The following is a 17,099-nucleotide window of genomic DNA, read 5'->3' on the forward strand; positions in this document are numbered from 1 at the left end:
TTCGGACAGCTCTACGTTGTATGCGATTAAATGGGTCAAGCTGATACTTTGGTGCACCAGCCCAGAGATGAGAACAGTACTACATGTGTGGCCGAACCTGGGCCCTATATAGGGCCAATGGTGTTTTGGCGTAAAGTACCGTCTCGCTCTATTGATGACCCCCAGTTTCTTCGAGGCCAACTTGGCCTTGCTTTCCAGATGATCGCGATACTGGCAGTCACTCGAAACATTAAGGCCCAATATGCTGATACTGGGCGCGGCTGAAAGGGGAGTGTTCTGAAAGACTGGCGATACGATAAATGGGGTTTTTTTTGTGGTTAACGCGCAAACCTGTGTCTTCAGGGGGTTAAATTGGACCAGGTTCTTTTCACCCCATGAAGAGACATTCTCGAGGGATGCCTCAACAGAAGACACAAGTTTATTTCGGTACTGTTCAGCGTTTTCCCGAGAAAGACTTTGCGTACTGAGTAGCGAAACTCAAATCTGTGCGTTGTTCTCACAGCCAAGAAAATAAAAAAAATACTCATTCCCCTTCGTGTATGTACGCAAACGCCGTGCCGCTAGCCCGCTACCCACGACCTCCTCAAATTTCATTTAATTACATCTACCTACTTGATGAAAACTCTTTACGATTTAAATGCCAAAGTCATTTCATATCAAATATTTTTAAAACGATTTTTAAATAATTTTATCATTTATTTTATCTCGTTTTTAATACCTACTAACTGTCAATCTATAAAAAAATAACAAATATATAAACAAGCTATAAAATATCTCTCCCTATATGTATTATTTTTTAAAATATTTTACCTTAGTAAATAAATAGTTTTTTATAGTTTAGGATTTTTATTAGTGTACCTTAGTTCTGCAACGTGCGCTGTGACGTCACTCCCCCCGCGCGCCCCCCGCGCGCCCCTCAGCGCCGCTCCGAGCTATAACTGTATAGTCGATAAGGACGCTTGTAAAGCCCAGGGATTGGACTAAAAACATTATTGTTATTCAACCTAAATATTATATGTGATTTTACATTACATTATGCGATATTTGATAAGTGTTAATAGAAGTAGAAGTATAGTACTACTAAGACGTTGATAAAATTCGTATTAGTACTTCGTACTTAAGCAATTTCATGATGTTTATATACACTTCTATGATAAACTTCGACATATGTACAAGTATGTAAGTAAGTAATAAGTAATTACTTCTTATACTTTCAAATAAAATAAAAGCTTCGCTTCAAGCGTTCAGCCCCTGGCCTATTATTTCAGGCTTACCATTCGTCTACTTTCGGATCTTTTCGTCGCATGTTCGTATTCAGTCGTGTCGCGGCCGCCGGGGGGAGAGGACGTCTGTACGGGCGGAGCAACCTCTGTACGGATATATACGTAATTTGTGCTTAAAATCTGGAGTGGAGTGCTAGTGACATGTGATTGTTTGGACGACAATTTGGAAAATGTGATGTTAAACCACAAACCTGGACTTGGAATGTTTACAGTCAAGGGAGAATACATGTAAGTTTGTTTTTGCAATTAAAGCTCCTAAACACATATACACTACCAAATATGCACACTGGTGAAATAATGTGTACAGGATGTAGAAAAAGATCTAAAACAAATTTAGTCATAAAAACACCCTTTTTTACTATAGTAAAAAGGTATGTTATAATATAAACTGATTATTTATAAAATTGAACAGTATAGCAATTAAGAGAATGTAAAAATTGATTCGTATTTTTGTATGTTTATTGCACACCTACCCGCTACGGTTACTTACACTCGCATTCTGTTGACAACATAGTTGTCAGTGTTAGGCACGACGCTCTCTCGAAAGTAGTGCATTGTTTCAGTCTTACTAATTAATAACTTACTAAAGAGATAAAGTGTATTCCTCGGTATCACCATGGACTCCGGATCACAGTGGGGACCCCATGTTGATGAACTAGCGAATAGACTTAGCTGAGCACCCGTATCCCGCACACGGCAGGGTAGGCGGATGGCAGAGGGAACCTACTTATACAGTATGATGTGTGTGAAGTACAGCGTCACTGCTATTTAATACTAGATCGGAAGTGTAATGTTTTCAGAAGTCGAGTTTAAAAGCTGAAATATTTTATTTTTTATTATATATTTATTTATTTTGAAAACTGTTACTGGAGTACAATACGATACGTTCTGTTCTCAGACAGTGCTATATTTGTACATCACAAAACGGTAATGAATAAAATATACATATACTAGCGGCCCGCTCGCGGTTTCACCCGCATGAACTATGTTTTTATTAATTTCTGTCTCCATGACTACGTCCTAGTGACGTCTATGCAAAATTTGAGACTCCTAGCATTTGTACTAACGAAGTTTCATACAAATTTTCAACCCAAAAAACAAACCCTTAGAAGTTGAATATTGCAAACTCCCGTCTTAGCGAGCACCTACGTCCTATAAATAACTCCTATGCAAAATTTGAGATTCCTAGCACTTGTAGTTTCTGAGATTTCGTGATGAGTGAGTGATCGATTTTATATATATATAGATTAAAAACACAACATAGTGAAATGCCGTCGTCAATTTGACAGCGACTATATATTTTAAATTATTTATATTTCCTCACTTTGGACAAAATTCAGCATCAACACTCATTCGGCACAATGCCGTAATATCTCGAAAATTAAAAGAAAATTAAGGACAGAGTGTTTTAACACTGACTACTTTATCTCTCTCTCTCTCTCTCTCTCTCTTCTACTCTACTTTGTGGGAAAAACCTTGAAAATGAAAAAAAAAACATACCTAATGTATCGATAAAAAAAGCAAAAAATCCTTTGAAATATCATAGCGAATAGCTATCATAACATAATGTAATACGCAATCGAGGTTTATAAGAATGCCTAAGACTCGCTTTACAAATAGCCTAAGGGTGCTCCGTCAGACCCTCGGGGGGAAACGACGAACGATTTGTTATTTACCCATTTGGACGTAAAAAGCCCTGTTTTTATTTCCAGTTTGCTTTATCCTTATTTGTATCCTTATATAGAAGTGTAAGGAGAGAGCTTCGTGAGTGGACACATGCTCTAGTACCTAGTGGTTAGAATGAAGAGTGAATAGAAGTTGCAGCGTATTAATAGGCTGAGAGAACCCGGGAACCTGGGAACCTATGATACTCCGACCCCACTAAGAAACTTCTGTTTCCTACTTTGTGAATTCTGCTGGCATTGCGTGGTTGGTGGCGGAACTCAACGCTGCTCTTTGTCACGCGACGGAATGAAAATATTACATTACATATTTTCTGGAGTGGGAACCGGACCCACAACCTATCGCTTTTAAAACATAACCTACTAGTGAATAATATTAATATCAAAATTATTACTAAGATTTTCTAGAGGTCGACCTTAACAATGATTTAAATTAACATTTATTTAATATAAACACAAAGCTATCTGACATCTAATGCTTGTTAAAGCTAAGTAGGTTGAATAAAAATATTTTTTTCATTGTAATATTTCTTCAAGATTTGGAACGAGGGGCGTTTTAACAATTACGAATGTTCTAAGAAATACAAGCGATTGAATAAATAGGGGCTTAGTAAGTTAAATAGAGTACCTATAGTGACATGTTGGTGGTTTTAATATGCTTATGGTGGTTGTGCAGGTTCCGAAATAGCACTAAGTCTGTGATTTATAAGGAAGGAAAATAATTTATAAACAGACAATAAAATACACTACATGAAAAAAAAAATAATAAAATAAACAAATAGAATCAGATAGAAATAATAGAAATAAACAAATAGAAATAATAAAAAAATATCAGTTAAAACATATTGAGTGACAAATAAGGTAGGTGTTATTCGTAAATCTTTTGAGAAAATAAATGTCTCTAACCGTATACTGAATACAATATTTTCATGTTACTGATCTGGTTGAGTGCGACGCAGTACGTACATGGTGGTATGGTGACAGTGGTGTCTTCACTTCACGTCTCCCAGTAAACAGTGACGTCTAACAGCTGGTACTCGTCTAATAGAAGCCATGTAACGTCGTGGGTTCCGAGCAATGTTGATATTGATTGATACATGTTAAATCTCCAAATTGACGAAGTGGCGTAATCAAACTAAACTAAGCCTCTAGTCTCATTGGGCTGCAAAAATAGATAAAAGATGTTTCTTTTATCTATTTTTGCAGATTTATCAATTTTTTATTTATCTTTTATCTATTTTTTATAAGATACATTTACATATTATTAATATATCTCGTAGGCAACAACTTATAACCAACATCTGAAGTGAAGCACTGCCCACTGCGCTACGACGGTGTCTATTTATTTGTTTACTAGTGGGCGCGCGCGGCTTCGCCTGCTTATTTGGACCCTTAGGGGTGAATTCTAATAAACCATGAAACATGTGTTCAATGACATACTTTTAAGTCTCAATTTCAAATTTTATAAAAATCGGTGCCGATTTAAAGATTTTTCCATACCAACTTTCTACCCCTTATTTGGGGGAGAAACCCTTAGGGGGAGAATTCTAAAAAACGATGAAACACATGTTCAATTAAATACTTTTAAAAATCTAAATTTCAAATTTTATAATAATCGGTGTCGATTTAAAAAAATTTCCATACAAACTTTCAACCCTTAATTCACCCTTTTAGCGTTAATTTTTTTTAAAAACCCTTCTTAGTGGATGTCCAGATTACGAAAGTAAACATCTGTCCAAATTCCACGTTTCTACGCACAGCGGTTACGGCTGTGCGTGCGTCTTACCTCAGTCAGTGAGGACAAGTCCTTTTCCTATCCTATCCTATATCTTATAAAACAAAGTCGCTTTTCGTGTCTGTCTATTGTTTCTAACTCTTCTTCTTCTAAACCAACCAACAGATTTTGATGCGGTTTTCACCATTAGGTCGAGTATTTTTCATAGAAGGTTTATATATAGTTTATTATTTGTACATTCTTATGTAAATTAACATAAATACAATAAATGTGTATAAAGTCCTACCCGTTGAGACACTTTCGCGCATGCGCAGCTTTAATGGTAAGTACTACATGAAAAAAATGTACTGGAGTATTGTTCCTCTTAATAAGATCTACAAAAAAGTCCGCGACGGAATATTCGTATCTTTTAAGAATAACGTGTAGTGATCATTTTTCTGTCTAAAAATAATAGTTTCAATATATTTTTTATTGTGAGTAATATTTTTCCATAATGGTATTAATCCGTTTCCTTTAAAATACTTTATTAAATTTCTACGTTAAACGAAGATAAAATTTGCTTTTTACACTATTTTGATATCGCGAATAGTTTTACAGAAAAACGCATTTAATTGTTGACACATCCCGCCGTTGACACATCAGTTGTATGTTACTCAAGTTTCACTTATCCCTTACTCTCAGCATATAAATAAGTATATTAGTTACGTTGGCCATTTAATGTAGACCAAAACTGTCTTTTACTGTTTTTCATTTTAATAAGTACTTTAGAAGTTGTTACAATATCAAAAAATCCTTGTTGCGAAACGGCTCGCCACTCGCCATGCGTCCGCCGCGCCCGCCTGCCTTACACGCATCGGTTGTTCAGTGGTAGAATGCTCGCCTGCCACGCGGGCGGCCCTGGTTCGATTCCCGGCCGAATAGAATACCCTCTTCAGCATTAACCACAAGCTCGAAAAAAAACCCGCCTGCCTTTATAGCAATGAAGATTTAAATGCGTTTGCACGTATTGGATAATTGGAGTTAAATGTATTATTTCAGCGCGATATATTTGGTTTCATATTTTTTATAGTAGTTATTAGTAGGTAGGTTTTTGTTTATAATTTCTTCCGTTTAAAAATAGTCATTTAACTATCTAAAAATAGTCATTTAACTATCTAAAAATAGTCATTTAACTATCTAAAAATAGTCATTTAAATATATTTTAATAAGTACTTGAAAAGATTAGTAGCACAGATTTAAAATTACGGTACCTACTAAAAAATCCTTGCTTTGTGAAACAATTGGAAAATCCTTATTACGAAAATGCGGGTTGCATTAGAATTTAATTAATTTTAACATTATCTTAAGTGCTTTGCAAACATACATTATATGAATAATCCAGTAGTAAAAGCGGGCGAAGCCGCAAGAGGGTCGCGGAGTATATATATATAGATAGATTTATGCTGCTTATCTTCACGCTGTACTCTGCCGGAGAGCTAGTTAAGACACTCGGTTCCCATCAAGACACACACACAAGATGTTGTGCCCCTGCGTCACCACGACCACGACGTCGTCTATGTATCGCGCCAGTGTACAAAACGTAGGAAATTTCTTAAGAAATTCAATATCTTGAGGCTTTATTGAACAAATAATCCAATTTATCCCGTAATGAGTTTTCTGCGTCACGTACCCTCCAGCCAGAGCCACAGTCACACTATCTCGGGAACCTCCTCCTCCTCCTGTTGCGCAACGACCTTATTTATTTATGTTTTTAACATTTTTAAAGCATTTTTATAAGAATAAACGTATGATATTCAAGTAGCGCGGGTCCGAGTACATATTTTATAAACACTTATGGACTTTTTACCCAAAATAAATAAATGTATAAAAAATATATAATTTATATGACTTGCTAAACTCCCGCAGCAGATTGTCTATTCGCAAATAAAACTTAGAAACAGTTCTACAAACGTTGAATTCTATAGTTGTCGATTATTTTTATTTTTTAATAATTCTCTCTTTTAATTTTTTTTCTATATGAAGGAATATTTAAAAATATTCCACAAATACGCCAGTCGTGGTGCAGGGGCGCAAAGTGTCCCTGTAGAGCTACGAAGAAGCTACGAAGCTACGAAGAAGTAGGGTTCGATTCCCACTCGAAGAGATGAAATATTTATATGTCCATTTCTTCGATCTGGTGTCGGTCCCGCGAATCAACACTTCAAAGTGGGGAACGAGGTGTCTTAAGACTAGGTTCCCTGCTGTGTGCGGGATACAGCGTGAAGCAGATTTAATTTAACTTTTTAATCCTACAAATTTCTTATAATTGATGACACGCCATGTCTATGCTCGTGTTCACAAACATCCAATTTGTAAATAGTAAGATCAATGTTTGCAAAAAATCATTTAGGCTTCTTACAAGGATTGTTCCAAGCTTTCATTTTCTTAATAAAAGAAAACTTATTTCAAATATGTCTTTTCTGCATTTTTGTTTGTGTTATGTTTTGTCTCACGCTCTATACCACATATGAGTATATCTGGGTTGATGGGAGAGAACTTAGTGTCAAAACACTTTATTTTCCTTTATCTTGACAGGATAATATCATCGTAGTGTTTTGTATATTTAGGTAGGGAGTGTAGATTACGTTTGATAATCACATGTCTTAGTAGTCACGCATCAAAGTCAAGTGACGTAATTCGGAAAATGTTATAAGCTAGTGTATCAACACCTTCCATCCAACCCTACTAGCACAGAGCTGGCACAATACATCCTTCCAAACCATCATTCCTGTTCAGGTGGATAACGAGGCAGTAACGGCGGCGGATGGCGGCCGCGCTCGCCCTCACGCTCCTCGCCGCGATGCTGGCGCCCGCCGGCACTGCTGGTAAGAGAGAACACTTACATAGTGTTCTTCTACCTATGCTCTTACCAAATAATTTATAAATGTTGTAATATAGTCTATACTATTAAACACAAATTTCTTTCCGAAGAGCGGGCGCAGCGCTCGACAGGCGAGGCGGCCGCTATAGATGTCCATAATGACAAAGAAATCCCAGAAATCCAACACACTGAGATGTCTCAAGCAGACATCGACGCGGCCGCCCAGGCCGAGGCGGAGGCGGCCGGAGTACCGGCCTGGAGGGACCTGTGGTATTCCTCACTGGAGGCCTTGAGACGAGAACCAACTATCAACAATACTCAGGAAGACATTCTAGTTCAGCTAGGAGGAGTAGCCTTCTTGCATTGTCCTGTCCGAAATCTTGGGGAAAGAGGCGTAAGCTTGCTTTTAATTATGTAATTATATTTAAAAGAATATGACTAAGTCAGAATTAATTTATTTACCGTGTATTTATATTAATCAACTAGCGGACGCGCGCAGCTTCGCCTGCTTATTTGCACCCTTAGGGGTGAATTCTAATAAATCATGAAACACGTTTTCAATTAAATATTTTTAAGAGGCTGAATTTACAAATTTATAAAATTCGGTGCCGATTACATTTTTTTTCCATACAAGCTTTCAACCCCTATTTCACCCCTTTAGGGTTAAAATTTTCAAATCCCTTCTTAGTGGATGTCCAGATTACGAAAGTAAACATCTGTCCAAATTCCACGTTTCTACAATCAGCGGTTACGGCTGTGCGTGCGTCTTACCTCAGTCAGTGGGGACAAGTCCTTTTATCAAAGTCTTTTATATAGGTACATAGATAGAGTAATATTTTAAGTAGAAAAATTATCTGTTCTTCTCTCTAACGATATTGACAAAGAGTTCCTAAAGTAAAAGAAAAGTAACGACATTCATTTTCCGCCGTATTTAAAGATACTACCTCCCTACAAAGTGACGAATCCAACGCCGTCCACAGAAAATTAATTTCTCTGAGCACGCCTTCACACTGCCACTATTTATTTAAATATATATTTTAATGAACTCCTAGATATCATGGGTTCGACGCCGGGACTGGCACATCATTAGCTCAGGAGTCTTCATGTACACAAACGATGAACGATTTCAGGTACTAGTTTAAACATTTTGAATATATTATATTTATATATTTAGCTTCACGTTGTATTGTAGTGTAGTCAGAGAGACACTAGTGTTAAAACACTCCAAAAAATGCTAATATTCGTTAAATGTTCAAAATAAATTTTAGTATTTTTCTAATGTAAAGTTTTCATTCTAAAACGTATAATATCAGAAATGTAGTTCTCATTCTGAAATGTAGAAAATAAGGTCGAGTCCATTATTTAGGTCAAGAACTAAGTCTATGTGATTAGTTTAATTTTTTTAGCTTCGCGAATCTCCCACATATACTACAGGCAGAGAGAACTTTATTCTTAGATGTCGTCGCAATTTCTGTCTAATGTCGACTCTGTCTCTCTAATGGCGGAACTCAACGTCGCAGGAATGAAAAATGATCAATGTCTTTGAGTAAGAATCGAACTCACAATCAGATATTGTTCCATACACTATCTCCCGCAGGTGCTGCACAGCGAGGGGTCCGACGACTGGGTGCTACAGATCAAGTACGTGCAGAAGCGCGACAACGGCACCTACGAGTGTCAGGTAACAACTGTAGTTCAACTTCTGTACGAGTGTATGGATGCGAGGATGTTACGATGAGAAGGAAGAAGGACGCACTCAGGTGGTTTGTGATAAAAGAAAAAAAGGAAACCTTGGTTGACCTTTGAGAATACAGTATCGATGATGACGAAACATGAGGTTCTCCCCGGAGTGCATGTGTGTATGCGTTGATGATAGTCGACGGGGCAAACGTTTAACCCGTCTTCGCGCCCGCCCCGCGCCCCTTTTTTGGATATGCATAGGAATAACGTAAAGCTTATATTTTTTTGGTATAGCTGAAAATTCTTGAGCAAAAAAAATTAGGGATAAAATTTTTTTTCACTTTAAATAGAAAATATAATTTGGTCTTGCCGTTAAATTTGCCGTTATATGATTTTTTAATATTTTGATTCTTAATGATTAATGATTTCGAGGTTTCTCAACAGGTGTCAACAGGTTCGGGCACGCTGTCACGGCTCGTGCACCTCCACATTGTGGTGCCAGAAGCCTTCATTCTGGGCGCGGACGAGTACCACGTGGACGCGGGCTCCACTATCAACTTAGTGTGCATAATAGAAAAGGTATTCTAAATTAATAATTCACTAGATTCCCTCTGCGTACCCTGCTATGTGCAGGATACAGCGTGAGGCTGATTTTTATTTTTATTTTTAAGGTACATAATGTATGCAGGAAGTTCAAATACCTTTCAATTACCTAGGTACCTATAACCTATATTACATATAATCATAAGTCCTGTCCAGAGGTCATACTACTGAATGGATTTTGATACAACTAGGGACTAAACTTGACTAAACCAAGAAATTTGTGTACAAATATGTAAATATCTATATTATACATATCAATACCAAGAACATCACACACATACATGTCAAACACTTCTAGTGCACAACTGGCACGCCGAAACGCCATAGATTAAGAACTGAACTGAACTTAAATCACTTAAAAATCTAAAAATAACCGACATCAACACGTCATTAAAATTTAAAATGGGTAGAAATGTGCAAACCTGGAGACTGTAGAGTGTAGACGATAAATTATCAGTTAAGTGAGACTTGACGCGGAGCCGCTCCGAGCTCGCCGACGCGACGAGGTGTTTTATAGCCACGAATCAACGGAAAAACAGAATATAAAAAACGGTGGCGTCGATATTTTCGCTGCCAATGGAAAATACTTTAGGAATATTTTAAAATTACGTCGCTTTGTAAGGAAAAACGATCCTTTTCTTTGGTTTCTAGTTGCTCCAAAATAGAAATATTTATATTTATTATATAGATATTTCCCAGTTTTTGATTTACCTAGACAAAGCTCGTTTAGTTTTTCCACTTTCGCTGTTAGCAACTAAGAAAAGCAAATGAGACTATCAAAAATCTTCTCTATTTTTCTCTATTTGCCTTGCCCTTCCTAAAAAACCTTGCTTGAACAATATATTGACTTATATTACTATGTGGTGGATATTCGAAATTTGTTCGGGCCAGTGGACACCAACAAGAATTGGGCGACGACATCGATTAATAAAAATTTGAAGCTGGTACGACGCAGCCTTGGTTACCTTAGTTTCGCCTAGACCTAAAAATCCTGAATTTAACTCTACGGGTTAATTTACGTGACTGTGAACTTGTTCTACAACATCTGAGCGTATTTCCAGCGGTGTTGAATTCTTCACTCCAGATCCTATCTCTTGGGTCTCCCCCAATTTTTGATCTTTGAGATTTGCGTCCTAATACGATGGAGCTGGTCTCTGTACAGGCCCTTTGATATGGTTCTATTCCTCGTCTGTTGATTTTTCATGTGTCTGAAGTCCAAGGAATCAAGGTACCGTAGTTCATATGTATCAAATAGTTTTGAAAAAAATCCCGTTTGCCCCACTAGTCGTGAAGTAGCACGACCAACGTAATTTTAAGGCCTACTTCCGTGACTACCAAGTGTAAACTGATCAATTCACCAAACCAGTTCTTCGCACAATATATTACATACATCCTAATAATAAGAGGATCAGGGGTAGGTTTGTGGAACCTAGTGTAATATACTTTTTCCCACGCCAACCAATATTTATAGTTGACTTTCGGAACTTAACATCACGCTTTGTCTTGTTACTACAGTAAGGAAATAAAAATTATTCCCGGCTGCCCTGTACTCGTATATCATACTAACTCCACAAAAGCAAGTAACTAAACCAACCCAGTCCCCAGTACCACCACAGTACGTGTTCTGGTACCACAACGCGCGCATGATCAACTACGACGCAGCGCGCGGCGTGACGGTGGCCACGGCGCCGGGCGCGCGCACGCAGTCCGCGCTGGCCATCCGGGCGGCCGCGCCCGCGCACTCCGGGAACTACTCCTGCCGCGCCGCCAACACCGAGCCCGCGCACATCTACGTCTACGTGTCGGAGGGCAGTGAGTACTTCCTCATTATTGACTACTCGTTAACTCAACGCGAAATGAATCGAAAAATATGTGGAAAGTGAGGTATGTTTCCATGTCCTAAGTTCCCTCTATCCTGCTATAGGAACACATCGTAAAGCTTTAAGAGAAATCATGACTAGTATAATTCAATGGTCTTGTTTTTTTGTGTTTTTTTTCATTATTTTTATTGGTGTTATTTATTACTTTATGAAAATAATGAAAATAGAATTTACTCTTGTAGAAAGAGTAGTAAATGGAGTAGCCAGAGGGAATAGAGCGACAACCGTTACGGTCTCTACTAGGTCTCCCCCTGCCTCTCTTACCACTCATTCTTTTTTCTTATAACAGGTGACAAAATGGCGGCAACTCTAAGCCGAAACTCAGCAGCTGCGCGTCACTGTTGGCTGGCTCTACTACTTCTTACGTACATAGCGATGCCATCTGAAACACAGTATATACTAATATACTAGCCATTATAAATAATAACCATTTTCCATTTTTACTTCACGATTTTGTGTGATTTTAAGCGGTTATAAGCCAATTATATTCCGTTATATAAATAAATTTTATTAAGAAATCTACCAAAAATGACAAATCTTCCAAGTTGTAGTCTAAAGTTTAAGTCGACAAAGTGATTCTACAAGGGTTCTGTATTTCCTTTTGAGGTACAGAATCCTAAAAATGATTGTTTTAATAAAAATAACGTGAAGAAACAGTCGGACACGTTGTCGCACAACAGTCGATAAATGAGCGAATGTTGGTTTAAATCAAAAAGAATAATCATTTCAGATGTATATGAAATTTGACATTAATTAAAATATTTGAAAGAGTTAATTTTATAACTTTAAATAATAAAAGTTGGCTTGTAACCGGCCATTGTGTAAGTAATATATGACGTCTACAATGTGTACTTCTAAGATATCCTCTAAGAAATGTTTTTTTTTTTCATTTGAATTGGGAATATGATTATAAGCAAAATTATAACAAAAGTGAAAATAAACTTTAAAGCTGCTATTTAGGACATAATAATTTGTTATCTGTATTCGATCACAGTATTTGCTAAAGCAAGTACTTCTGGAAGTAAACAAACAAGCCTCCAGATAACATCATAAACATAACTCACTTTGTCCTTTACTTTGACGCTTACTAGCTTGCCGATGTAACCCGCAGGTAGGCAGAAGAAACCTGGGAACCCTCTTAATACGCCTGGAAATGCCTCTTAATACGCCAAAAATGTATTGTTATGATTGAAAATTAGTTCTAGCAAGCTATTTAAGAAAGATTCCTTTAATTGGTGAGTTCATGAAACGGTGTTATAATGATGTTCCCTGTTCCCTCCTATCAGTATCTAACTGATAAAGTATTTGTTGCTCAAAGCATACTCGTATAGATAAATTGTTACTATCATCATTTGTACAAACTTTTTAAGACAATTATAGATAATGTTAAGAGGGATGTGTTATCGTCGTTTTGTTGAAGTAGCACTGTGGTCTGCTGGTCTCAACCTGTTAATAACAAATCCACCTGTATAATCGAACTAAACATATTTCTGAACATCTTCTTAGATAAAACTTTATTAGGATTTTCTTCAATCTATTTATTTTTATCAAAATTAGTAACGGAAGTATCTGCTCACTCGGCTGTGCGCGGGATACAGCAAATCCTGTTCACAAAAAATGTATATAACAACGCCATGTCCAGTTATTTTTTATATGTCTATCTTTTTCAAGACCTTTGTCTATATACAAGCGTTTATATGTTTACCATGAATTGATTTATACAAATATTATATATATATATATATATATATATATATTTAATTAGAGACTAGCAAATGACAGTGTTTCTAGATTATATTCGGTATTACTACGCACCTGTAAGTCTATGGATCAATTACAGCTCAAATGTCAAAAGAGGTTTTTGTGTATATAATGAGTACTTGTGACTGAGAGTGTCAGACGGGAGTAGGTACGAGTCGAGTCGAGTCGAGTCGAGTCGAGTCGCTACAGTTGCCGGACTGAGTTCTAATTATAAATAACATTTTTCCTTAGTAATAAAATAAATCTGTTTATATAGTGTTTTATTTTTATAAACTTCCTTTTTATAAATTAAGAAAATATGATGTTCAACCATTAAATGGAAAAAAAAATAAATAAGTCCGAATAAAAACGGCCAGTCGTGGCGCAGATGCACAATAGTGCGGGTGTAAACTACTAACGTGGCGGGTCGTGGGTTCAATTCCCACTCGAGGAAATGTAAAGTGAAATGCTATATTTATTATTTTTATTCTGTTATGTTGTCTTATACATTAAAATCATCAAGATACTTTAAAAGAGCAGTATATAGTCCTACAGGAAGAGACCAGCGAGGAAGGCAGTTTTACTGAGAAGAGGCGGTAGCAACTAGTCAAAAGAAGATTCTAATAAAGTGATCACTCTCTATAAGTCTACTACATAATATACCTACGTACAACATTAGTGCCTTGAAGATAATTTTATAGAAATATCCATTGAAATTTCAACATATTAAGGAAGCTATTGTGAGGCTTTACGGTATGGGTACGGTACTGCTCCCACGCCGAGTTGGATCCGCGCTCAAACATTGAATACGCGATAAAATTCAAAGATTATTTCATTATGCTGCCGTGAGTCATTCAATTTGTAATAGAAAACAACGGCGGCGGAGAAGGGGGAGACTTTAGCCAAATGTTTATAATTGTGTATATATATGTGCAGTTTGTTGAGGCTATCGTCGTGACGCAGTGGCACAAGCGTGTCAACATTGTCATCGCGACGATATCGATCCCCACTCGGGTAAAAGCTTACTAACAAAAAAAATTCGGTTTCACGCTGTATCCCGCACAAAGCAGGGTAGGCAAAGGGAACCTAGCATTAAAGTTCCCTCTGCCTACCCGAAACTCAAAGCCGTGTTTATTTATAGGACGAGAAAAGTATACTATTTAAATATAATCTTTTTAGGGTTCCGTACCTCAAAACTTAAAAACATCAATCATCATCCGTCTATCCACATTATTTATCTCGAGATTGCGTGGAGGAATATTCAATTCTATGGTCCCTTGAAGCATAGAAAAAGTAAAGTAAGTAAACACAATCAAAAGATTTGAAGCATCGGTAATAAACCTATAGGGTACTGCTCGTAGACTATAGGGTACTGTAGTCATGAAATTTGGCAGGAAGTAAAAACTCACTAGGTATACAAAAAAAGGAAAATTTACAGATATTGCATAAAAAAACAACAAAACAAGAAAGTTAACGTCGTGGAAATAAATATTGGAATTGGTGGAACTGCTTAGGAGCAGAGAACCCGTGTAAACAAACTATACAATGGGAACATCCCTGTTCTGGAACTAGCGTCTAGCGCCCCCGCGCTCTTGAGATACTCGTAAATGATCTTGATAGACGGACGACAAATTGAAAAGTGACGGAACCCTAAAAACCGTATTATTCATTTTATATCTTTAAGTCTATGCGAATGAAGTTGCGGGTAGCCACGAGTGTTATATAAAACATAATAACACATTACATTACGACGTTTTATTAAATATTTATAACTTAACTCCAGGTCCCGCGCTCCGGGCCCGGCCGGTGCGCGGTGCACGGTGTACGTTAGTATCACGGAAATCGCTCGTTTATGTCTTCCGGTGTTCGTAGCGAGGTGTAATGGGTGCTTTACTACTGGAAACCTACTTAAAATTCTCTACAAAATAGAAATGTATTTATTAAAAGTTATTTGTTTTTTTTTCAATTTATTGTTTTCAGAATGATTATATCAAGGTTAAATTTAGTATCTACTATACTGATAGAAATTTCAAAATCTAATAATAAATAAATCAGATTTACGCTGTATCCCGAACACAGCATGGTAAGCAGAGGGAACCTAGTGTTGAGACACTCCGTATCCCACTTTCTTCCGAATTCCGAAGGCATCGCGTGTTAAGTGGCAGAACTCAACGCCGAGCTTTGCCTCGACACAGAGCGAAGAATTGAAAATATCGTCCACGTCCGGGACTCGCGACTCAACCTTATGTTCGCCATGTCAAGGTCAAATACAGCCCTCCCCGCGCCTCGGTGGTGCGTGACCCAAACCAACTCACATTGTATCACAACCTCAGCGGAGGGGATCTGTGAGAGCATGTCGTCTGTAGCCAATGGCACGTGCTCCATGAGCCGACCCGCTTCAGCATTACCACTGTGAGCCCTACCTGCCGTCTCGAGATGGTGGCGGACGGCATTTAGGTTGGAATGTAGACACCTGGTATTACCTAATGCGAAACGCCACTACTTCACGCCGATCTGCCCGTGCGTGTTTACTTGCTGGCGACGTGCTTTAGTCGCCTCTTACGACACCATCAGTGCCAGGGTGATCCTATTCTAGGCCGGGATCAGACAGCACAATTTAAATATATAAAATTAATGTTTACGGAGTGTTTTAACTAGGCTCTTAGGTTTCCTCTGCCTCCCCTGCCATGTGCGAGATATAGCGTGAAGCTAAAAAATATTGTAAATATTTAAATGCATTTAATTCAACTTTTACTCTTTTTGGAGTTAGAAAGGAGCTTAAGATAGCTTTAGATAGCGCTACAAAAGTAGTCGTGCTAGAATGACAATTAGTTGTGAAACTGCATTCCCTCGGCGGCGACAGACGCTGTACAACGGGCTGGTTTTACTTTATTTCAGGAAGGTTTTAATTAGCGAAATTGCTACGTTCAGTTCCATCAAAATTATATTTTACAAATTCTTTTGAAATTTGAAAATGTTTAGATTACGTCACAATGAATATAGAAAAGTGTTCAGTTAGCGTTTTTGTGCATGTCTTGTAGAAAACTAAGATAACTAAAACCGGGAAATTATTATATCCGCTATACAAAAGACGTCTTTGTGTTTTTGCATTTAACACACAATGTCTCCAGAAAATTATACAAAAAGCTAGGAATCCTAATAATATAATCTTTCGGACAAATATTTAGTAATAATGATAACTATACTCGTATAATGAAGATCCTCTATCCTAGACATCCCTCGCTAAGTGGACTAGCAAATTGCAACCGTTTCTATTAACATTTAGAATAGATTATATCTGAGATAAAGACATTAGCCCCCCCCCCACCCCCCGGGAGTTCCTACTTGACTTTTAATTAAATCCCCTCCAGCCCTGTTTTAAAAGCGGTGAGCTTTCCTTGTCAACGTTTATGATATTAATGAGGAGCGTAATACGGACGTGTCTCACGTAATAACCCGCGACGGACCCAGAGCGCGAGGTGTTGTAGAAGTGGTAAAAGATGTCCAGGTTAACTCCTATTTAAATCCAAAAGTTAGATGAGATAGTTATTTTGTACCATTGCTCCCGTACCGTGCAGTAGTAATAAGACACTCCGATGTCCAATTTGCCCTAATTACAGAGACGTTGAAGCATTG

General features: G+C 37.5%; 1 protein-coding gene across 1 annotated transcript; it reads left to right on the forward strand.

Moving 5' to 3' along the window:
• The first annotated feature begins 1,312 nt into the window (after window positions 1-1,312).
• Window positions 1,313-13,735, forward strand: LOC146531806 (protein amalgam-like). The gene is made up of 8 exons (XM_085197105.1): window positions 1,313-1,511; window positions 7,476-7,564; window positions 7,671-7,954; window positions 8,613-8,690; window positions 9,158-9,241; window positions 9,685-9,819; window positions 11,442-11,655; window positions 12,013-13,735. The coding sequence occupies exons 2-8, from the start codon at window positions 7,504-7,506 to the stop codon at window positions 12,132-12,134; spliced, it is 978 nt and encodes a 325-aa protein (XP_085053231.1). The 5' UTR covers window positions 1,313-1,511; window positions 7,476-7,503; the 3' UTR covers window positions 12,135-13,735.
• The last annotated feature ends 3,364 nt before the right edge of the window (window positions 13,736-17,099 follow it).

This window comes from Heliconius melpomene, chromosome 14, assembly GCF_056956725.1.
Source record: "Heliconius melpomene rosina isolate 202511_hmr_F chromosome 14, ASM5695672v1, whole genome shotgun sequence".
NCBI classification, from domain to species: domain Eukaryota; kingdom Metazoa; phylum Arthropoda; class Insecta; order Lepidoptera; family Nymphalidae; genus Heliconius; species Heliconius melpomene.